At 29.3% G+C, this 21,712-nt stretch overlaps 1 protein-coding gene across 2 annotated transcripts; it reads right to left on the bottom strand.

Moving 5' to 3' along the window:
• Positions 1-4,886: 4,886 nt before the first annotated feature.
• LOC105118115 (RNA-binding protein 39-like) lies at positions 4,887-15,671 on the bottom strand. 2 transcript variants are annotated; one of them, XM_011015980.1, is made up of 13 exons: positions 15,055-15,671; positions 14,044-14,122; positions 13,870-13,926; positions 12,026-12,081; positions 11,022-11,253; positions 10,177-10,263; positions 10,007-10,084; positions 9,768-9,851; positions 7,371-7,435; positions 7,097-7,295; positions 6,942-7,030; positions 6,030-6,144; positions 4,887-5,251 (listed from the first exon to the last, which is right to left on the bottom strand). In XM_011015980.1, exons 1-13 carry the CDS (start codon positions 15,564-15,566, stop codon positions 5,210-5,212), a joined length of 1,695 nt encoding a protein of 564 aa, XP_011014282.1. In that variant the 5' UTR covers positions 15,567-15,671; the 3' UTR covers positions 4,887-5,209. The 2 variants fall into 2 exon arrangements, with proteins under 2 accessions (XP_011014282.1, XP_011014283.1); XM_011015981.1 differs by lacking the exon at positions 15,055-15,671 and adding an exon at positions 14,697-15,009.
• Between the last annotated feature and the right edge of the window lie 6,041 nt (positions 15,672-21,712).

The following is a 21,712-nucleotide window of genomic DNA, read 5'->3' on the forward strand; positions in this document are numbered from 1 at the left end:
AAAAAAAAACAGAAATCGACAAGAAAAAATAACAGGAATTACCTTAAATTTTCACGAGAAAAAGATCGAAACAGCGCTATTTTTGATCGCGAAAGCAGAGGCAGAGAACGACCGAGAACTGGAAAAGTCCGATTGAGAGAATAGAGTCAAAAGACCTCTTGGATCTATATATTGCACACACGCGTGTTCGAGAGAGAGAGAGAGGGCTTGGGGGTTCATTAGGTTTTCGGAGATAAAGAAGTGGAAACGGAAGGATCCGGGGACATAGAGGGGACTTTCACTAACATGCGCCGTGTAGTGTGATGCGCACCCCATCCCAATTTTGCGGTTTCTCTTTTAACGTTTAGGTTTGTGGTTTCTTGGTACTTGATAACGTTTCTTTTGGGCTAAATTTATAACATTTTATTCACTCGTATTTTCTTTATTTTGACGGCTTCGAGATTAATCCGGATCGATTTACGTGTAAATTAAGATTATTTCGCTCGTATTTGGTTAGAGATATTTTCGAATCAATTTACGTGTATAAATCTGTGTTGTGAGGTGAAAATAGTATTTAATACTTTATTGTTGTGTATTGTGCGTATAAATATTTTAAGCTGTGATATATTAAAAATGCTTCAACAAGTATATTTCATTTGCACTAAATTATTTATAATTTTTTAAACTCACATGACATGTGATGTGATGTAAAAATATTTATTTTCATTTGTTAAAGTATTATTACAATTTACAATCCTTTATATAATTATTTATATAGAAAAAAAATAAAAACTCTAATAATACTGCATGGAAAAAAACTATTTATTTATTTCTTTAAATGGGAAAAAATAATTATTTTAAACAGGAAAAAAAGCAAAAAACATGACAATAGCAAATAGAAAAAAACTTAAATTAACTAGAAAAAATATTTATTTTTCTAAAAAAAATATTGTATCAATATCTCTGAGCAACTTATTATCGACTTCAAACCATTACCTAACCCGCCCTGATAAGTAAATCCAAGAAATAAAACGATATGTGTTGAAAAAGAATTAAAAAAGAAAAAAAAATTAACAAATTAAATATTCATTTTAATTTAACCTAATAACATGGTCAACTCTGACCTAATCTAGTCAAAACTTAACTATCAACCTGTTGACCCTTATTTTAAAAGAAAAAATCAAGGTTGACACTCTTATTCACTACTTGAACTTTGTATTAAGTTGGATTTTAAAACTACAATTCAGATCTTAGTCGCTGAATATTATTCACCATAAATATCTTTCTACGTGCGATCCACTTTATTATGATCCTAGATATTTTTGCATGAGTCATCCTATAATGCAAACATGAACAACACACTGGTTCTTTGATGTCTTTTTCATGATGGAGAACCACCTTGTCTTCTTATAGACAAGCATAATCTGTTTTGCAATTTCTTCAAGCTGTGATTGTTCACAGTATGCAACAACTAATAACTAAAAACCGTTAAGCTCTAATATATCTCCTTTGCAATCTCTAACCAAAACTACAATAAATTGTTAGGTTTTAATGCCAACTAATGCAAATGGGAGTAAATGATAAGGGTTTTGATGCGTATCTCTTAATCACATAGTTAAGTAACCCCCAACGAAGTAGTTAACAACCCCAAAAATAAAAAATTAGAGGTATTAGAAAAGATTTTGACCCAAAAATAATTTTATATCTAAGAATTCTAAATATGTGAGTAATTCTATGAAACTAGTTAATTTTCAATAAGTTAGTGTATGATCTTTATTATCGTAAAGAAAAGTTGTTTTGTTAGAAACAAACCAAAGAAAAACTCACATTTATTCCCTAACTTACTGCTGAATTTTATAGCTAAAAAAACATAATATATTCTCTTCTAACTAACCTTAATAGATATATTCTGATTTGCAAGCTAATAAGTCTAAACTAGTTATCAGCTAACATAAATCCAATAATAAAATAAAATCATTAAACAATGTCTAAGGGGTCATAACAAACTCAAATTAAAAATAATTATTTAACATTAAATAAATAAATAAAATATGATAATGAAAATAAAGTCTTCATGTTAAAATTTCTCTCCATAGCTCGAGTCTCTATTTTTTCACATATTTTTAGCAGATTTTCAATCTTAACTTCGAACACGTTGTTCTTTATTGTCTAAATAAATTACTGTACCTGCCATATATGGCTGGAAAGCTTGAAATATCTAATTTTCAACTGAACTTGATAGCAAAATGTCATATATAGCTCCATATATGTCTCAAACAATACACAAATGTCTAGTCTGGAAGATTTGACAATATCTATTTAGTAACTTTGATTCTCTTAAATAATATGTTACTGAATTTTATTTGACCTAAAAGTTTACCAAAATATATTTATATGTGTGTAGTATCTCTCTGTAAAATTTCAGCTTGTTTTGATATACGGTTTTATAGATATACCCAATCCCGTAAAATTGATCAACAAACATTTTAAAATTAAATTTAAATATGACTTGGGTCATGTAAGGTTTGTTAAACCTCGTACACTAAAAATATTATAATAATAAAAAGATTTTTTATCATTTTATCAATTCATATATCCACTTGTCAAGACAAAATAATAACGATTTATATGGAAAAACACCAAAAACTCTACCAATACTAAAAAAATAAATTGAAATAATAAAACTATTGCCTTTGAATGGAAAATAAAAACTAGAAAATAATAATAAAAAAATAATTGTTTTCCAGAAAAAAAAACTCTCAGTATCAACATTTGTGTATATTGTTTTTAAAAAACTAAGAGTGGTGATATATACAAACATATCATTTCATTAAGATCAAGTTTTTTTTTATATATATATATATAACAAGATTTTCAATTAAAATCGTATTAAACATTGGCATCGAATGTAGATTTTTTTTAAAATAAAAACAATAACAGAGAAGCTGTTTTTAATATAAAAACTCCAATAACAGTGCTTTTGGATAAAAGCTGGGTTTCTTATTTTATTTTAAAATAAAAATATGATTTCCATTTATAGTGATTTTTTTTTATTATTTCAAAGCAAAGAATGTACAACAAAACACAATTTCTTAGGATTGGTTTGGTATTTTTAAGCTATAACTACGATGTTGTGCTACAAGGTGAAAAGAAATATTTGATAATTATTTATTAGGTTATGTTTATAAATTATCAAAGTAGATAAATAGTATTTTTCAAATATAATCAATAGTTATCAAACTTAATTTATAAACCGAGCCAACTCGGATAAATTAATTTTTTTTTGAATTTTTAATATATCATATAAAAAAATTAAAAAATAATTTTATATAAATACATGCTATATATATAATAAACAATAAAATTTTAAATTTTTTTTTAATTTTTTTTTATATCGCATTAGAAAGGTAATATACTTTTCTTTTAAATTAAAATATTTTAATCAAAATTTTTTTTTTACTTATATTAAAAAAATATATTTTTTCTACTAATAAGTTTATAATCCTACATGAAAACAAAATTTTTCTTTTAGAATATATATAATAAACTTTAATACAAGTTAATAACTAACAAAATGAAAATGATGAGCCCAGAGGCAATGCCTACTATTTAGATAAAGAATTTATTTATTTTTATAATTTGAATCATTTTAATATATTTCAACTATAAAAAATTATTTATAAAACAATCGCAACGACACTCCTAACTAATTATTTATTTTTAATAGTAATTTGTTCTTGACTCTTGAAATAAAACCACTCCATTTTAGATGCTTTGTTTTAGGAAGCACCCATCCAAAAAAATTAAATATGCAAGCCTAAATACTAATGTTTTACATCAATTTTTTAGCTTGACAGGGGAAAAGAAAGAAAAGCACCCGCCCAAGAAAAACATTTGTACGTTAATTTGCTTTGTTTTTGGGAACAATCACCCAAAACAATTTATTCCACCAATATTTTAAATTTATTTTTTTATTTATATATAAAAATAAAGATCAAAAGGTCTTTGTCAGGTTGATCCAACGGATCACCCGAAACCTGAATTGCCACAAGCTGCTAAAATTAGTCTATAGATATTGAAAAAAATTTTTGAAAAAAATTTAAAATTTTTATTTTTATTTTTATTTTAAATTAATATTTTTATATCATTTTAATATATTAATATTAAAAATAAGTTTTTAAAAATAAATATTATTTTAATATATTTTTAAATTAAAAAACACTTTAAAACACAACCAAACCAACCAGAATCACATTACTAAAATAATCAAAACCTTAAAAAAATCAAACCCTTATATCAACAAGGTCCCGAGTACCTGTCAAACTGGATCAAGTCTTGTTATCTAATAATCATGATGCAAACTAATCAATGAGATTTATAACATGCTAAAAATAATTTAATAAATATATTTATTTATATTAAATGATTTGTAATTTCTTAAAATTGTTCGATATATATCTATATTTTTTTTATGAGATTATTAAGTTCAAAATCTATTAAAAAGTTGACTAAGTCATAAAACACAGACGCATCATTTTAATAATATATAGAAACCCCCTTCGTTTTCAAACCACAACATGCTTTTAAAGTAGCCTCTAGCAAAATTAAAAACTTGGGGACACAAGGTATTGTAGTTTTCTAATATAATGATGACGTGTCAAGCATGTGTTCTATCCATTTCCAATGGAGCCTCAGGCCGCTTTAGTTAGAGCGGAAAATTAAATTTTATAATGCACAAAAAATAACTAATTAATGATATTCTATTAATTATATGATGATATTCACTTTGAAGAAGAGGAGAAAAAGTATTATAAAATTCATAACTAACAAAAATGACAAAAAAATCTCTGCCTAATTTTTTTTTTATGTTTATATCTATATCTTTCTTCAAAGTGAACCAAAGAGAATAATTAAAAGGATATCACCCAAACACCATAAAATTTCTCAAGAATATGCATAATTCTGCATTGCATCTTTACATTTGATAGAGATGCTTCAGTTGCATATTAAATCAATTTTGCTCTTCTTGTAAGAAAACTCGGGAAGACAGACAGGTAAAGAATCAATTTTGCTCTTTCGTCAGAAAACTTGGGAAGACAGACAGGAGGGTTTACAAATATCATGTGAGCTTTGTATACAAAAAATGAGGGTGCATAAATTGTCATCCCAGGAAAGAAGAATATCAAGACAACTAAGCTGAATGCTGTTACAAGAATCCTGACCTGTCCCTTCAAGCTCCATTTTGGAATCTTGCTTCATATTCATGGGTTGGCTGCAGACACGTACAAATTCTTTGAGAAAATGGAAAGACATGATGCTGCATACAAAAAACAGCGAGGGCACACAGGGAAAGATGAAAAGATAACAGTTGCTTTGGTGGTTTCTGCAATTTCTTAGGGCAGCAAACCCCTTGCTGCTCGGAAGAAGAAAGCCAACTTCCTTGTAAGTTAAAAGAGTATCAGTTAAGCATTCCATTCTTCTTCCAAGTACAAGAAAAGAACATGTTGCTGCAAACCATGAATAATGGGGGCCAGCAGAAAAAAATGAAAAGCCAACACGTTCTACCCACTGTAATTTCTCTTATCACGGCCTACAGTGAAGTTATTCCAGAGGAAAGAAAACCACTTCTCACTCCGGAGAAGAAAAGGATGTTCCTTAAAACTTAATGGAACAGTTTAGAATTCTATTTGTATTGCAAAGTTGCCTGTAAAGCAACCTTGGGCATACTCAGCAAATTTGCTCTTGCTATGGAAACGCATATGCCCAGGACAACAAGAAGTTGAAAACAGCATTCGAGCAGCCTTGTTGAAGGACTTATTACCCAGACCAAAAGTTGAAGCCTACAGAGCTCAAAGATAAAATCTCAGTGCCAGTACAGGGGTAAACTGGGAACCTGGAAGTTCTATTCAAAGCAGGTTTTTCAAAACCTCTCAGCCTGGGCTGATGTCCCAGATGAATATGATGTATTTTCAAAATCTTTTATCTTGATTAAAGAGTCACTAGAATACAAGAGACAATCAGACGAATCGTGCATTGTTGAAAATTATTACCATGAAAACTGCTAAAATTGACCTTTGTGCAAACCATCTCATATGCATTGCACGCTGAGCTCTTGCTGCTGCTTCCATGCTGTCAAAATGTAGATACACATGCCCAGCACTATTCCTGCAGGTCAAATAAACAGTTAAGAATGGAAACGTACGGCCATCTCAACTCAAACCAGCACCCTGTAGTTGCAAGCCTAAAACTGTGTACAAAGATTGCAGACACACGGTTCAATTTAAAATAGAATTCCAATAAATATGGCATTCTAAAAGGGTACTGGATTGGGTACATGTAGACAACACGGTTCAATTTAAAATAGAATTCCCATAAATATGGAATTCTAAAAGGGTAGTGGATTGGGTACATGTAGACAACATGACAATGTGATACCATTGGAAGGCCGATATTCACTCTCCTTTTTTCCTTAAAAATAGCTTAAGAAGCAGTCAAGTTCAGTAATCTCAATTGGTTGTGACTTTGAGTAAGCAATACACTCCATTGGTAGTGCTTGCAATTAGAGTTCTGGTGGAGAGAGTGAGTGATGATGCATGTACAAGATCTCAACGAAAGTTCCATGTCACCAGAATTTTACAGGAAATCAAGAGTAACCAGACGCAGGACAATAATCATTCAATAAGTATATCAGCACACTCATATAGGCACCGAAACTCTAATGAAACCCTAAAACAAAGAAGCAAAAAGAATATGGTTCTAAACAAAATAAAACTCTTAATTAAAGTTAATCCACCAGATGTCATAATAACCTAAAATAACAAGACCTTGTGAATGAAAAACAAAAGCAATAAAATAAAATATCTAATTTTCCTAAAACAAACATGTTGAAATCTTCCATTCGTTCTCCATCAGAGCACCTATAAAAAACAATGCAGATAAAGTGCAATGTGTTGTACACTTACTTGTCCACCCAAATATGTTTCACCTGACCGTATCTTGAACATTCTTCTTCTACATCCTCTTTAATATCCAAATCAAAATCTGGTTCCGTCTGCAGCATTTTTATGAGAATCAGTACTGCTCAATGGAGAACTGACAAAAAAAAATAAAACACAACCTCAGTGGCTGGATCAAACATATTCTTCAGCAATAGACACTCGCTGGGTTTCCCAATAGATTCATAAGCAGGGGAAGGTAAAACTAGTGCCGGAAATGCTGCTGCTCCAATATTAGTTTGCCCATTGACAGGCAAGCTAATGGCTTGTTGATTTGGGGCTGATCCATTTAGCAAAGGTACTCCAAGAGAGCCTGCAATACTGGAAACAGAACTAGATAAGGCTATGGAACTGATATTTAAATAGAAAAAACAAAATTAAACAAGATAGACAAACCTTGTGGCAGTGCCAGTCCGATCCAGCTTCTGCATAAGCAATGCTCTTGATTGAGCATTCAAAGCCTGAATGGGAAAAGTGAATTCATTTCATCAGCTGAATTTTGGAGAAATTAAAAATGCCAGAAAAAGAAACAGTGCAACTATTGACAATCTTTCCTATGTAAGTTAGTCCTCATACCCTCAAATCATAACATCAAGAACTTCAACCTCAGCAAAACAATAACTGAATCATCAAACTTTGTTGCACAAAAAATAAAATTTCCAGCAAGTAAAATTTTCAAATTGGCATTGGCATATTTGATTAACCTTAGTGTCTTAAAATTGTTGTACAAACCAGAGTCTCCAGTTACTATTACAAGTTTTCTCATTCTGTCAATTCAGAATTCATTTGACAGTTTCGGATGGGGAACCTGGAAAATAAAAGCATTAACTCCGGGCATTTGTTTTGCATAAAAAATGTAAAATGTTTTACCATAAAGCCCTTTACACCAAACAAATTTATGATGTTTGGTAAGTATGGTGCAACAATATAGTAGTGGAATAATGATGATGATGGGAGTGGTGGACTGGGGTATTGATGGTGACTGAAATAAGTTGATAATATTGTGATCTGATTATTGTCCTTAAATTATCTTATGGAATTTCATGAGCTGACAAATAAACTATAGGTTGGCTTTGAAATATTTTATGAAAACACAGAAAAATCAAGAAAACATTTTCTTATAAAATATTTTATGCAAAACAAACACCCACTTGGATTACAAATTATCTCACATCCTTGTGCATAAAATGAGAAACCTAGCATGATTTAAATCATACTCATATAAGGTTGCTAGCATTCTGTCTATGTTATATAACTATCACGACCACAGAGGACATGAATTTTTAACCAATTTTAGCAAAGTCTCTCTGATCTACATATTTCAAAAAAAAATCACCCTAAAGCAATCAATGAACACCATTGAGTTCATGAAAATCTATACCTCATTCAGATAATAGAATAATCAGTAAAGTTACTAACAAGTTAGTTCCATTTTGGGAAAAGAAAAACATGGAGACCTGAAAACCTAACCACTCAAGATGTTATAGTTGTTAAATTTAATGTACACACATATAGTATGTGATTGTAAAATGATGATGATTAGGAAAAACATTAAAACAGCCGAGATATTTTATTGCAGGGGTTACAGTCCTGTGGAAGCCATCACATTCATTAAGTAGTGGTAACAAAACAGCAAGATGCAATCTGTAAATGTCGATGCTTACAAGATAACAGGATTGCATGACAGTAAGGCAAGTTTAACAGTCTGTCTCAACATCCAGCACAATAGTGACCAAATTTGATTCATCTCCATGTTAGTACATCACTAACTGTACATATATACACCTGCTCTTTCCCATTTATCTTACACATCTTCAATAGATGCAAAAACCGCAAAAGGTTACAGAAAACATCCTGATGCAGGACAGCTTAGGAGCTGTTCTGGATCTGACTTTTGGAGGCTGTTTAGAGATGTATTGAAGTGGATTTCTGCTGGGAATTGTACAAACTATTAGAGTGACACTAATAGGGCCTCTAGGAGTCACACCTAGAGGATAGAAAAACTGACGCTTCACGCCTAGAAGAGATTGAGTCACCCAATCAAAATCAAATTGCTAGAATTTTATCCATACACTCCATTAAAATATTGAAAGACTACGTGCTTATTTATAGAGTTCTAGTAGTTCAAATCCAATAAAGACTTGGATTCCTAAGAAAATAATAAGTCTATGTAGAATGGGAAAAAACTAATAAGCTAATTAATCAGGACCAATAAAATATCAAATAGAAAATCTCTGACAACTTTCCAGAATTTCAAGAAATTACAGAAATACTCATTGTCTATGAAAAGAAAATTTTGGCTTCCTTAGTTGTCCACATCACAGAACTTTGGTTCCATGAAAAAGGTTTTAAACTAATCACCATCCTAATAGTATCATGCTGTGCCAGCTTTAGTCATAATATCATAACAACAAAGTGTACCATACTAAAGTGAAAAACAGTTTCAACAGTTCCATTAGTAAAACCAGGTCTTTTGGCCTTTTCCTATTCCCTTCTTTCACAATACTTCGTTTCTCTTGCCCTACCCCCCCCCCCCCAAAAAAAAAAATCCCATGGCCTTGTCGAAAATTATTCTGGGTAATTTACTCTATAATTTTCATGTGCATTTTTTTTCATTATTTGATTTACAGGATTGTAAATTCAAAAACTTAATGTAAACCATCATCCTTGATAAATAATAGGGGATTACAACCCCCTCCCCACCCCCTAAGAATAAATAAATAAAGTCATTCTTTGTCAATGATCATGCAAGTTCAAGCTCACTCATACAATAGATGGCAACATTTAACTCACCAATCCACCCCCATCATCATCGTCAAAGTCAGCAGATTTCACTCCACTGTCTTGCTGTCCGCCATGTTCTGTAACAGATGAAACCTATACTTACACAAACAATTCATTACAGACCCCAACACTGTCAAACTCATTTATAGTTAAGGCAGCAAAGACAAATAGTTGACTGACAACAACCACTGTTATATATAAAACATATGAAGAGAAACCTAGTATGAGCTACAAAAACTTAGGCATACCTTAATAGTTCGACCCGCAATCTCCAGTTTTCCATTCAAAGCATTTTGTGCAGCCTTAGCATCTTCAAGTTGAGTAAACTGTAGGAGAGTGGATGAATTAATCAATCAACAAATGTGAATGATTAAATAGTTCAAATATATATTGCAATCAACAAGAAGTCATCACCGACTTGAACAAATCCGAAACCTTTGCATTGTCCTGTCTCAAGGTCAAGAGGCAGTTGCACAAGCTCCACAATACCAAATGGTTCAAAAAGCTGAGTAACACAAAAGTAAAACATTATGTTATGTAGCTGGATCAAATTTGTGAAAGAAAGAGGACGGTTTAATAATTGGAAGTACTAGTTGTCTAACAATTAAAAAAAAAAAAACTCCATCTGTGTCCAGGAAACTAACTAGGCATAATACAAGACCTGTGCACTTCAAAATTCATGCAAAACAAACCATAAAAGCTAAGGGAGTCATTGACTGTTAATTCAACAACAAGGGCTGGTAACAAGTAACGCTTCCTTCAGCAGCATCAGTAATGATCCTCCTAGAGTTCATGAATCTGTAGTGAGTCCAAGTCTATACAGCGAGAGGTCGTTCACCAAAAGCTTCTCAAATTTCTTCTACAGGCATCCTAAACTTCCTTTTCCAATTTAGCACTAGCTTAGCTAAAAACTTGCAAACACCAATGATGCAATTCAGAACAGATATTTAAGAACAGTGGAAAGATAAAGTCAATGTGCCCAAAGTTTAGTGGTTGATTTGAAGGAAAACTAAGAAAGTTACTTCTGATATTAAATGATTATTTGTGTAGTTCAGAGAAAGTGATGCCAAAAAATTAATTTTCATTTAAATTGTTGCGGTGGAATGGCAATTTCTCTGATTTATTGGGCATAAATGCGCCTCTGCATAATTATTATGTTACAGCTTATCCTAGTTAATAAACAAAATTGATTATTACAAAAATAAAAGTGAACTTGTTTGTCATAATGAACAATAAACCAAATGAACTCTCCAATCATATTACCTGTCTAAGCTGCATTTCTGTCATGTTAAAATGCAAATTCCCAACATATAGTTTTCTGTCAACTGCTCCAAATGGTCCAGCAACACCACCTGTGCCACCGCCTGAAGCACTAGGCTGAACGAGGTTCTTTTCAGCCTCAGAAGGCTTAACCATTACAGGTTGTCCAAGAAGCAGTTGACCTGAAAGAGTTATTGCCATTGGCACAGACATTGCATCATAGAATTCAACATACCTGCAGTTACACCAGGGCAGATAACTAGTCAGAACAAACGAAATGGAAGAAGAAATCAAACGAACAAAGCACACAGCACATAGATGAAGGAAAACAAAAACTGCACGCAGAGAGCTCAAGCTGAGTTTCTTTCAGTGAATCTGATGTCCCATGAAATAAAATGTCAACTCATCAGAATAAATATACAAAACCAGAACACATTGTGTATCATGAGGATCAAGGAGAGAGGAGATGACATTGAATGAAAAAAAAAAAAAAAAGCTTGCAGTGGTCTCCACTTTGATACATGTTTGTGCACAAAAACCCCAAAATCATAAACAAATCAATCAATGCTCCAACCAATGGCTCATCAATAAAGAATTTAGATGTTTTTAAAAAAACCAAGTTTTTGTTAACATAATTTCTTAAGAAAGATGGCTGCCAAAACCAAACTATCCAGACATAAAGGATCAACATTAAACCAGAATGGGAGCACCACTATTGAAATCCAGGACTAATTATACATCGTTCATTATCAGGTCTCTTTACTTAGAAAATATTCAGAAGAAGAAAATTGGAATAAAAAAAAATTAGGTTTATGTCATCTACCTTGAGAGCGCTGAATGAATTGATTAAACATGAGTGCAAGGTATTCCCATCATCCCTCATCATTATCGCATTGCTATTGCATTTAAGAATACAGTTAAACTTGATTCTTGGAATAAATATGCTAACAGTTACTTTAGAAGAAGTGCATAAGCATCTTGACGTTTAAACAGAAAGGCACACATACCCAACTCCTTTTGACCGCCTTGAATTTCTGTCCATTATCAATCGAACATCCCTGACCTGAAAAATCAAGGAAAACTAATTTCAAATCAAATTTTAAAACAGAGCAAAAAATTGCAGTGTGCAAAGAAATTTCAGAAATTCAAACTACATAACAAAACACCTATCAGAAGGCATTTGCATTACTAAGATTAGTCTAATCATGTAAACTACTTTTGTATCCTACGAGGTAATCTAGTTGTTGGTGTTTGAGTTTGATAGAGAAAAAATAGTGGCTAAGAAATCAAGGCTCCGGCAACTGAGGAAGAAGTTGCTGAAATGAAAGAGGAATAAGTTGCACGCGAAGTTCTGCATTCATTTGAATTATGAATCGCTGACAGAAAAACATAGTTCTACAATTATGATGGTATCTGGAGCATCTTGTTTGAATTTCCAAAAACACACAAGCATATGGGACAACACCACCCCTTAATACCAAGATAATTCACTTCATGCATGCACACCTTTTAACTCATCCCACATCTAGATGAGACAAGAAAGTCATTACACTACTTGTAACTGAAGCTGAAAAACGCAAAGGCATTTCATTAACATACATTCCTATTCTTCTCAGCAGTTTATCAGGCAACAAATCCATATAATTTTCATACACAGGAAGGAAAAAAAAGGAGTTAATTTCACAAATCATCCTGTGTTTTGAAGGCAGTTTCACTGTACTATCTGTTATTTAGGAACTTTGCATTTGTCATCCTGTAATTTCAATTTAATTGCACTTTGCATCCAAGGGCTGTTAGTCAAGTGTTAAAAAGTTTAAATTTTAGCAAATTATATTAAATTAACCAGGATGTTTTTGGAGTATATTGTGTTATTACCACCACCAAAAGCAAATGCAATCAGGGTTTGGAAACTCATAATATAGTTTGGGAAAATATATCTTGTGGGTTTTTTTTTTGGAATTGATTTGGACAATATATTCATTAGGAGCATTTTCCTCAAGCTACTCTTTAATGAGCAAGCTCATAGCATTGATGAGAGTATAAAAGGCACCTAAGGATGCAAGTGTGCTTAAATCTTGATGTGCTGAATCATTGAAAATTTGTTTAAGTTGGCCCTCCAAGTACTACTATATGACAACCTGTTCAAATTAATCCATGGTTGGCTTTTAAAACTCAAATATTGTGTTGCTAGATAACTCGTTCATGTTATGATCCATTTGTACAAAAAATATATTGATTGTGTTTTGTAAAATCGATACAGAAAAAAAAAGGCGAGATAGAAATATCAACAGTCAAAACCAACAAACCAAATAGAATCCAATTTCAAGACTTTAAGTGGAAAGAGAGAAAGGAATTAACAAGAATAATCAACTTACATGCTAAAATTGGGCTTACTGTTTTTGTGTTTGTCCCTACCAAAGGAATATTGTTTATTGGTAATCAACAGATGAACTTGTGAGTTTTTTAAATTGAAGGAAAAGAGAAATGAGAGATAGAAATATGTTCATTAAGGGGTGTGTGTGTGTGTGTGTGTGTGTGTGCGCGCGCGTGGAGAGAGAGAGAGAGAGACCTGATAAAATGCCTAGCTGTTATAAAAACTGGCAATCAGGGTAATTAGAAAAAAATTAACAGGCTACCTAACAGAGTCAAGGATAGAATGTAAAATTATTCAAAGTATAGGAGGCAAAGAAAAACTAGATCCAAAACATAGGATGGGTTGTGAAATTTAATCCAAAAAAAAAGTCAATAACTAAACTTGAAAAGACCACAATGAGGTTACGTACAGATTTTATAAAATCCAGAAATATACAACTATTCTTGTGTTATACATATAAAAAAAAATGCCACTAACCTTGCCTGCTTTCGAGAAGAATTCATACACATCTCTCTCTGTCGCCTTCAAAGGCATCTGTCATCACAAAAATCCATGGGAACAGAACAGCAACAATGTGAGAAAACAATGGAACCACAATATATCTATGATTCCATGACTAATAATCATAAAATAGCAGAGCAAACCATGAACCTGGTACACAAAAACAGTTCTTTGGTCCCTTTCTGGATCAGCTTCAGGCTCCACCACTTCTTTCTTTTCTTTAAATCTCCTGGCACCCGAAACACTTTCAAAGTTTCAATTTTTATAAAAGATGAAAATTCATGAGATTAATAAACAGGCATCGACATTCTTATAACTGAAAAGAAAAATCAGTGCTATGATGTCAGAAAAAAATACAAATTTCAAGCCAATTCCATAGTAATTTCATAGAGGACGAGCTATAGTGACACCAAAATGCTAGTCTTTTTTCAATATTATTTCTAACAAGGATAGTTAAATACTAATATACTTACAGCAAGATCATTCAACACAAAGCAACAACAAATTTCCATGTAAACAAAATCAAACAAAACTTGATTCAAATTTGGAACAAAGCTTCAATTAAAATTTAAAAACCCCAGTTCTTATTTCATTTGATATAGCATATGTATTTCAATTTTTTGTCAAAGTCATTAGATTAAACATCTTACTGTCTTTAAAGGTTACCAAGGCATACTTACAGACAAACAAAAAGATCATTCATCACAAAGTAACAACTAAACTCCATGCAAACAAAATCAAACAAAACTTTGGTCAAATTTGGAACAAAGCTTCAATAAAAAATTTAGAACCTCAGTTCTTAATCCATGTGATAAAATATTCCAAATTCAATTCACACCCCTTTCACATGGAATGCAAAGGAAGAAGAAAAGAAATCTCATAGGAAGCAGCAGATTCCTCATCAAAAACCTCGAGAAAGCATCCATCCCGCCTTGGGTTTACAGGGGACAATAACATCTATTAACAATCCATCTCAAAACCAAAGCCTTGTCATAAACCATTTGCCTCTCCCGTTGGATATCAAAATTCAGTTTCTAGAGGACAAAACATTAATCAACTCCTAGAACCATACGATAAAAAATTAAAAATAACAGCATCGAATCCCATAATCTAAGCTATAAAGAAAATTAAAAAGGAAAAAGAAAAGAAAAAAATCATCACCTGCTTTCTCTCGTGTCAATCTCTCTCTCTCTCCCCCTCTCACGATTATCACTTTCATACCTCCTCGACCTGCTCCTGCTGCGCTCTCTCCTCTCTCTCCCCTCCTCTCCCCCCCTCTCTCTCCTTTCCCTCTCCCTCTCCTTCTCTCTCCTCTCTATCTCCTTCTCCTTATCTTTATCTCTCCTCTCTCTCACCCTCTCTCTCCTCTCTCTCTCCTTCTCTTTCTCTCTCCTCTCTCTCTCTCTATCTTTCTGTCTGCTACTTCTATCTCTATCTAAATCTCGGTCTCTACGGTGGTGGCGATCGCGACCATTCTCGTCCTCAGCTAGCAATTTGTTTGCATTTCGGTCCTCGTCGTTGTCGATATCTTCATCACCGACGTCTCGCTTCCTGTAACTTCTCTCGGTTCCGTTTCTCTTTTTGCTACTACTGCTGTTCTTCTTCCTCGTATCGTCTCGATCTTCCGCTTCGTCTACTGTTTTCTCCAGATACTCAATCTCGTCGAATTCCATTGATTAGCTTTTTGGTGTTAGGGTTTTGCGGGAGAAGCAGTGAGGGCTTTTGCTTTTTGTTGGTGTCAATATGGCTTCGACTATACGTTTTCATTTTATTTAATTGATAGTAAATTAGTAATTAATGAATAGCAGGACTTCGATATATGTTCTAGGTTTCGCAGTAAAATTATTCGCTAGTTAACTTTCGAGTTATTCAAATAGCGGTGGGAAAACATTTTTAAAAAAAAACTGCAAAACAAAATCATGAAAAAAAATTTATTAAATCGATTGAAATTTTTAAAAAACTCATACGGTTCAGTTTTAATTTTAAAAATTTTAAATTAAAAAAATTAAATCAAAATTAAATCGAAAAACACAAGCCAAGCTTATAAAAACTTTAGTCTAGTTTTTACTTTAAAATAATTAAATCAAAATTAATTAATTTAAACCGGTTATAATTTATTTTTTATTTTTTATAAAAAAATAATTTGATTATTTTTTTATAAAAAATTTATCATTTTTTAATTCTAATTGAAGACTTGATATAATTATTTCAATGTATACAATGATTTCAAGTTTACAAAGCAATAATATAATATTTAATATTTATTTATTTATTTAAATTTAAATTTTTTATAAAGATATTTTTTATTTTAATTTAGTCATTCAAATTCAATTTAACATATATTATTTTTTTAATTTAGTCATTATTTATTTTATTTTTATTTTTTATAAAAAAATTATTAATTTAATAATTTTATTATTCAATCTAAGTTTATTATATATTATTTTTCAAATTTAATACTTATTTTTTTAATTTTTTTTATAGTTATTTTTCTTTTCAATTTAACTTTTAATTTATTTTTATTTTTAATTTTCGCCTCATCATGATTAGGCTCTATATATTTTTCCTGTGTGATGTTTCGGTCTAATAATCCTATTCATAGGCTTAAAAATTTATTTTGAGCCAATAATTTTTTATGTTTTTTTATTTTTTTATTTTAAATTAATTATTTTAAAAAATATTAATTTTATGGTTTTTTTTAGTTTTTTTTTCTGCTAAATCATTATGGTCTCGTGATCTGGGGTGTGAAAACTTCTTATTATTTAAGTTATATGTCTGTTGCGTAACCTAAGTTGACTTGAGCTAATATTTTTATAATTTTTTATTCAATTTCATATTTTTATTTTTTTCTCAACTTATCGTGGTATTTAAAAAAAATATTTTTTTAATTATATTTTTTTAATTTTTATTATATAATTAAAATAAAATTAACTTATTAAACTTGATTGGGGCTAAACTTGAATCGCTTGTTTTTCTTCTTTTTTTTTCAAAATACCCTTGTTATGCCTAAACTATATTCTAGTTTTGGTTTTCAATTGATTGATACTCTTTTTTTTATTTAATTTTATGTTTTATTTAATATCCCTTCTTTGTAATTTTTTATTTTATTTGTTTAGCTTTTTTTAATAAAGGCATGTATTAAATTATTTTGCATGTATTTACTTTTTTCAAGATGTTATTCTTATTCTTCTATACTTTTTTTTTATATGTTTATGTTGTTATCCATTTTTAAGCCATTGCATTGACAAAAAAACTAGAAAATAAAAAATATTTGAAGAAAATAAAAATTATATTAATGAAAAAAACACACTAGAATGCCTTGGAAATTGTCAAAGACCAGTTGAGAAAGATTAAAATATACAAGATTAGAAAATTTGACTATGTATTTTCAACAAATGAAAGCTTTATTGGCAGATAAAATTTAATTTAAAAAGATAAATTTAAAATTAGATATTTAAATACTCAATTGGAGTTCTACAAGATTTATTTGAATTTATTGAAAGCTTAATTGGAAGAAAAAATATTTTTTAAAGTAAATTTAAATTTTAATTAGAAGAAATAAAAGTTCAAGAGTTGAATTGTAAATTCTAAAACTTAATTTGGTCAAGTCCTTAAGTTGTAACAACATATACATTAAATTTCTACAAGCAAAATAATGGTATATCCTTGCCAAACTTCAACTATTTACTCAAGCTCTACAAGATATAACAGCATAACAATATTCAAGAAGTGAGTTATGAATTATATTTTGTTCCATATTTATAACAATTTTTCAAGCTTTACAAAATATTCAAATGGGCATGTTAAAAGTAAAAATAAAATAAATAAATAAATACTGCTAATTTTGCATATTTATAAATACACTCTTTTTTACCCCACTATTTTTCAGCTGCATTAATAATTAGAATTCTCTATAAGCACCCCAAATGTTCTAATTGTACTTATTTTTTCTGAAGGTACTGGTTCGATTAACATGATAAAATGAAATTTTACTTTTTCTCCCGTGTCACCTATTCTAATGTAATGCAAGCATATAACATGCGTAATACATGAGCTGTCATTTTAAATTTCTCACACAGACTTTTGATTTTGGGCATATTCTCTACACAAGTATGAATTCCCAAGCAATGAAAACAAAAGCATGAAACTAATGGTATTATATTAGCAGGATGATGAATATATATATGGCTTTGATAATAAAGAAAAGACATGAAATAATTGACGAACTCACAGTGTACCTGGTATTTGCATATATTTATCAAAGTTACGACCAAAATTATTTGTTTAGTTCTCTTTTATCCCTGGTTCACATCTTCTATTTATTAAAAAAAAAAACCACCTCTGACATCTAAAGTCTCAATTGTTTATAAAAAACCATTATTGAATTTTAATTGTATTGCATTAGGGTCAAGAAAAATAAAAATTATACCAATCTAATCTAAATTGCAACTCTGATTTTTAGTAAGGATGCGCCACATAAAAAAATATTATTCAACAAGGCTTCAGTCTTCAATAATACACACAGCATATGTTAAAAAAATAAAAACAAAGTTTGAAAAAAAACATTATATCTAGTATAACAAGATTCAAGATCGGGCGTGGAAAAAAGAGTTAGGGAGGTGATTGGTTTGCTACACCTTAAAGTTAGATGTAGTGTGTGACATGCTTGTATGGGAAAGGGAGATGGTTGCCAGTCTACCAGTCTGCAAGAATTAGATTTGAAGATGAAGATTGAAGCCTTGCTGAAGGTCTACTAGTCTACCAATTTATAAGAGTTAGGAGATGAAGATCCATTAATTTGATTTTATTAAACGATTAGATCTAGCCATAAAGTTTTGTACGGTGATGAAGAGATCATTTTTTATGAAGTTGAGAGTGAGAGATTAAGACTTAAGAGTTATGGCTTGTGAGGGCTTCGGAGCAAGGATGGCTGCTAAATGCAGAGTAGGGACGGGTACTGCTAAATTAAGGTTAAAAATTAAAAAGTGATTTTATAATATTTTGTTTAAATGGATTTAGCTCAAACTAAAATAAACTGAATGTTATATAAATTTTTTAAAAATATTCTAATTAATTTTTTTCATAATTTAGTTTATTTATTTATTTATTTATTGTTTAATTGATTTTTGAATTATTTTATTCAACTCTAGTATATGAGCAATGTTCTTTGTGTTATTGAAACGAACATTGTTTTAACTCTTTTATTTGCATAAATTTTGATCAATTTCTTTGTACAAAATCCTTATTTATGCATGATTAACTAATAATTTGATGTTTACTTGCATCAATAACATGATTTTAATGGTTTTTAATCACAAGATTTTAATTTAAAATTAAAACCTATTTTGAAAAAATTATGATCTTTAAATTGAAGTGAATGAATGTTATATTATTAAACCTTGCATGATTTTAAACATATATATACTTTTATTTTGATCAAATCTAGTATGTTTTATAAGCGATGTTGGTTTATGTCTGGTGTTCTTCATTTTTTTATGTTTCATTCATTTAAATTAATAATTGTTTAGTTTTTGTGTTTTTTTATGTGTTTAGTCTATTTTTTTGCTTTAGTTTTATTTTTGGGTTATTTTTAAGTTAAAATCATTATTTTTTATTCGGTTTATAATAAAATAAAAAATTTTAAATTAATGTAATCAGTTTAAATTAGGTTAACAGTTGAGGACTCTGTTTGCCATATTCTTGTTAAGTGACTTTTTTGGTTTAAGCATGCATTTTAAAAACAATCACTAGATATATTTTTAGTAGTTTTATCAACCCAGTCAAGTAAAATTTAATATTTTATGTGTTAATATTAAAAATAATTTTTTAAAATAAAAAATTATTATTTTAATAGATTTTTAAATAAAAAATATTTTGAAATATAACAACTATAATATTTTTAAACCATTGTTTATTGCATACGAGGAAATCCTCTCCCTTTTGGCAAGGATAACAAATAATTATAAATATTTTACCTATTAAAGACAGCTCGTGTCAGTCTCAATTCAAGTGAAATTCTCATTATTTTTTATTATTTTGAAATTATAAACACTATATATGTGCATAATATTAATGTTGAAGTATGTGTATATTATATCCAATAAAAATATTTCTTATGCAGGTGTATTGATTCAAACTTAATTGAATTTTAAGTTAGATTTGATAACATTTACATTTTATTTACTATTCTTATATAAAATTTTTAAATATTAGAAGATACTTTAAACCATATGGTTTCACTGCAACAATTTATGTTAATATTTTTTTTCTAAAAAATTGATAATTAAAATTTATTTATTTTTAATTTTATTATTTTTATGCCAAAATTCACAACCAACATGTCAAGAATTGTCAAGGAGGGGCAAGATTCAAACGAACTTGACCGAAGTGTAAAATAAGAAGTAAATAAGTGGCAGTTTTAAAAATACCATAAAAAATTTATTTTGATGCTCTTGCTTTTTAAATGATAGCTCCCGTGTGTTAACATTTCAAAAATTAAACCACCACATATAACTTTATTTTTTTAATTTTTCAATTCATAATTTAACAGACGAGAGGGAAAGTTGCTACATTTTGGTTGAGGAGAGAGTTTCTATAAATATCAACTATAATAATAATAAAAATTAATTTTAATATCAACGAGTCTTATTAAATAAAAAGAATTCCAAACATATATTTTTTGTTTATAACATCGATAAGAAAGTATAATTTAGCTTATTTTTTTTAAAATTATTTTCTTTTAATTATTTAAAGGCATGAATAAATTTTCTCACGATGTATAAGTTGTTCTTTAAATGTTTTGGACAAGGAACAAATTGAAAATTAAGATTTATAAGACCTTCTAGTCACCTAAAACCATGCCAACAAGCAATGCATCCCATGTTTTTATTTTAAAAAACATTTGCCCCATAAAAAAAAAAGAGAAAAAAACTTAAAAGCCCACGAGACTACGCCACCCAAGCCAGAGCCACGTATATAGGCTCTATTTTTTGTTTTTATATTTTTTTGATCATTTTATTTTTTATTTTATTTTATTTTTAAATATTAAATTTTAATTAAAATTAAAATTTTTTATTTTAACCTGTTTTTATGTTTTTTTTCTAATAAAGTGTGATTTAATTTTTATTTCATATTGGTAAGATTTCAACATTTTTTATGTCAAAGTGGGGTCTTTCAATGTAACCTTCTTTAATTTTATTTATTTAATTTTATTCAATCACTTTACCCTGCATGTTTTTTTTATTAAATAAAATTGATCATAAAAAAATAGATTTATTAAATAAAATCAAATTTATACATATATTTCAAGATTAGATATTTATACCGGCATTCCTATCATATTTTTTAATTTAATATTTAGTTAAATATCATTTAGTTTTACATGGTTTTGATAATAATATTTTATTATAATACTTGCAACTTTACATAATTTTTTATTTGATTTTATTTATTTATTTTCCATGTATATTTATTTTTATTATTGTTTAATTAGATAAAAAATTTATTATAATAAATAAAATTATTAAATACAACCAAATATATAATATATTATGTCAAATATTTTAATTTACATCCATTATAATTTAGTCTCTTGCTATCATTAATAATTTTTTTAAATTTTAATTTATTTAATTGAATATATACATAAATTTTTTGATTTGTAGTTATAATTTTTTATATTAAAAAATACCTTGAAAAAGATAACCTATTTATTTTTTTTAAAAATTATTTATCACAGTATAAGAAATAATTTAATAATCAATTTATAAGATCCTTTAATATTATAATAGAGATAAGTTTTTTAATGTTTTTATTTAAA

Source organism: Populus euphratica, unplaced genomic scaffold, assembly GCF_000495115.2.
Source record: "Populus euphratica unplaced genomic scaffold, PopEup_1.0 scaffold1760.1, whole genome shotgun sequence".
NCBI lineage: Eukaryota > Viridiplantae > Streptophyta > Magnoliopsida > Malpighiales > Salicaceae > Populus > Populus euphratica.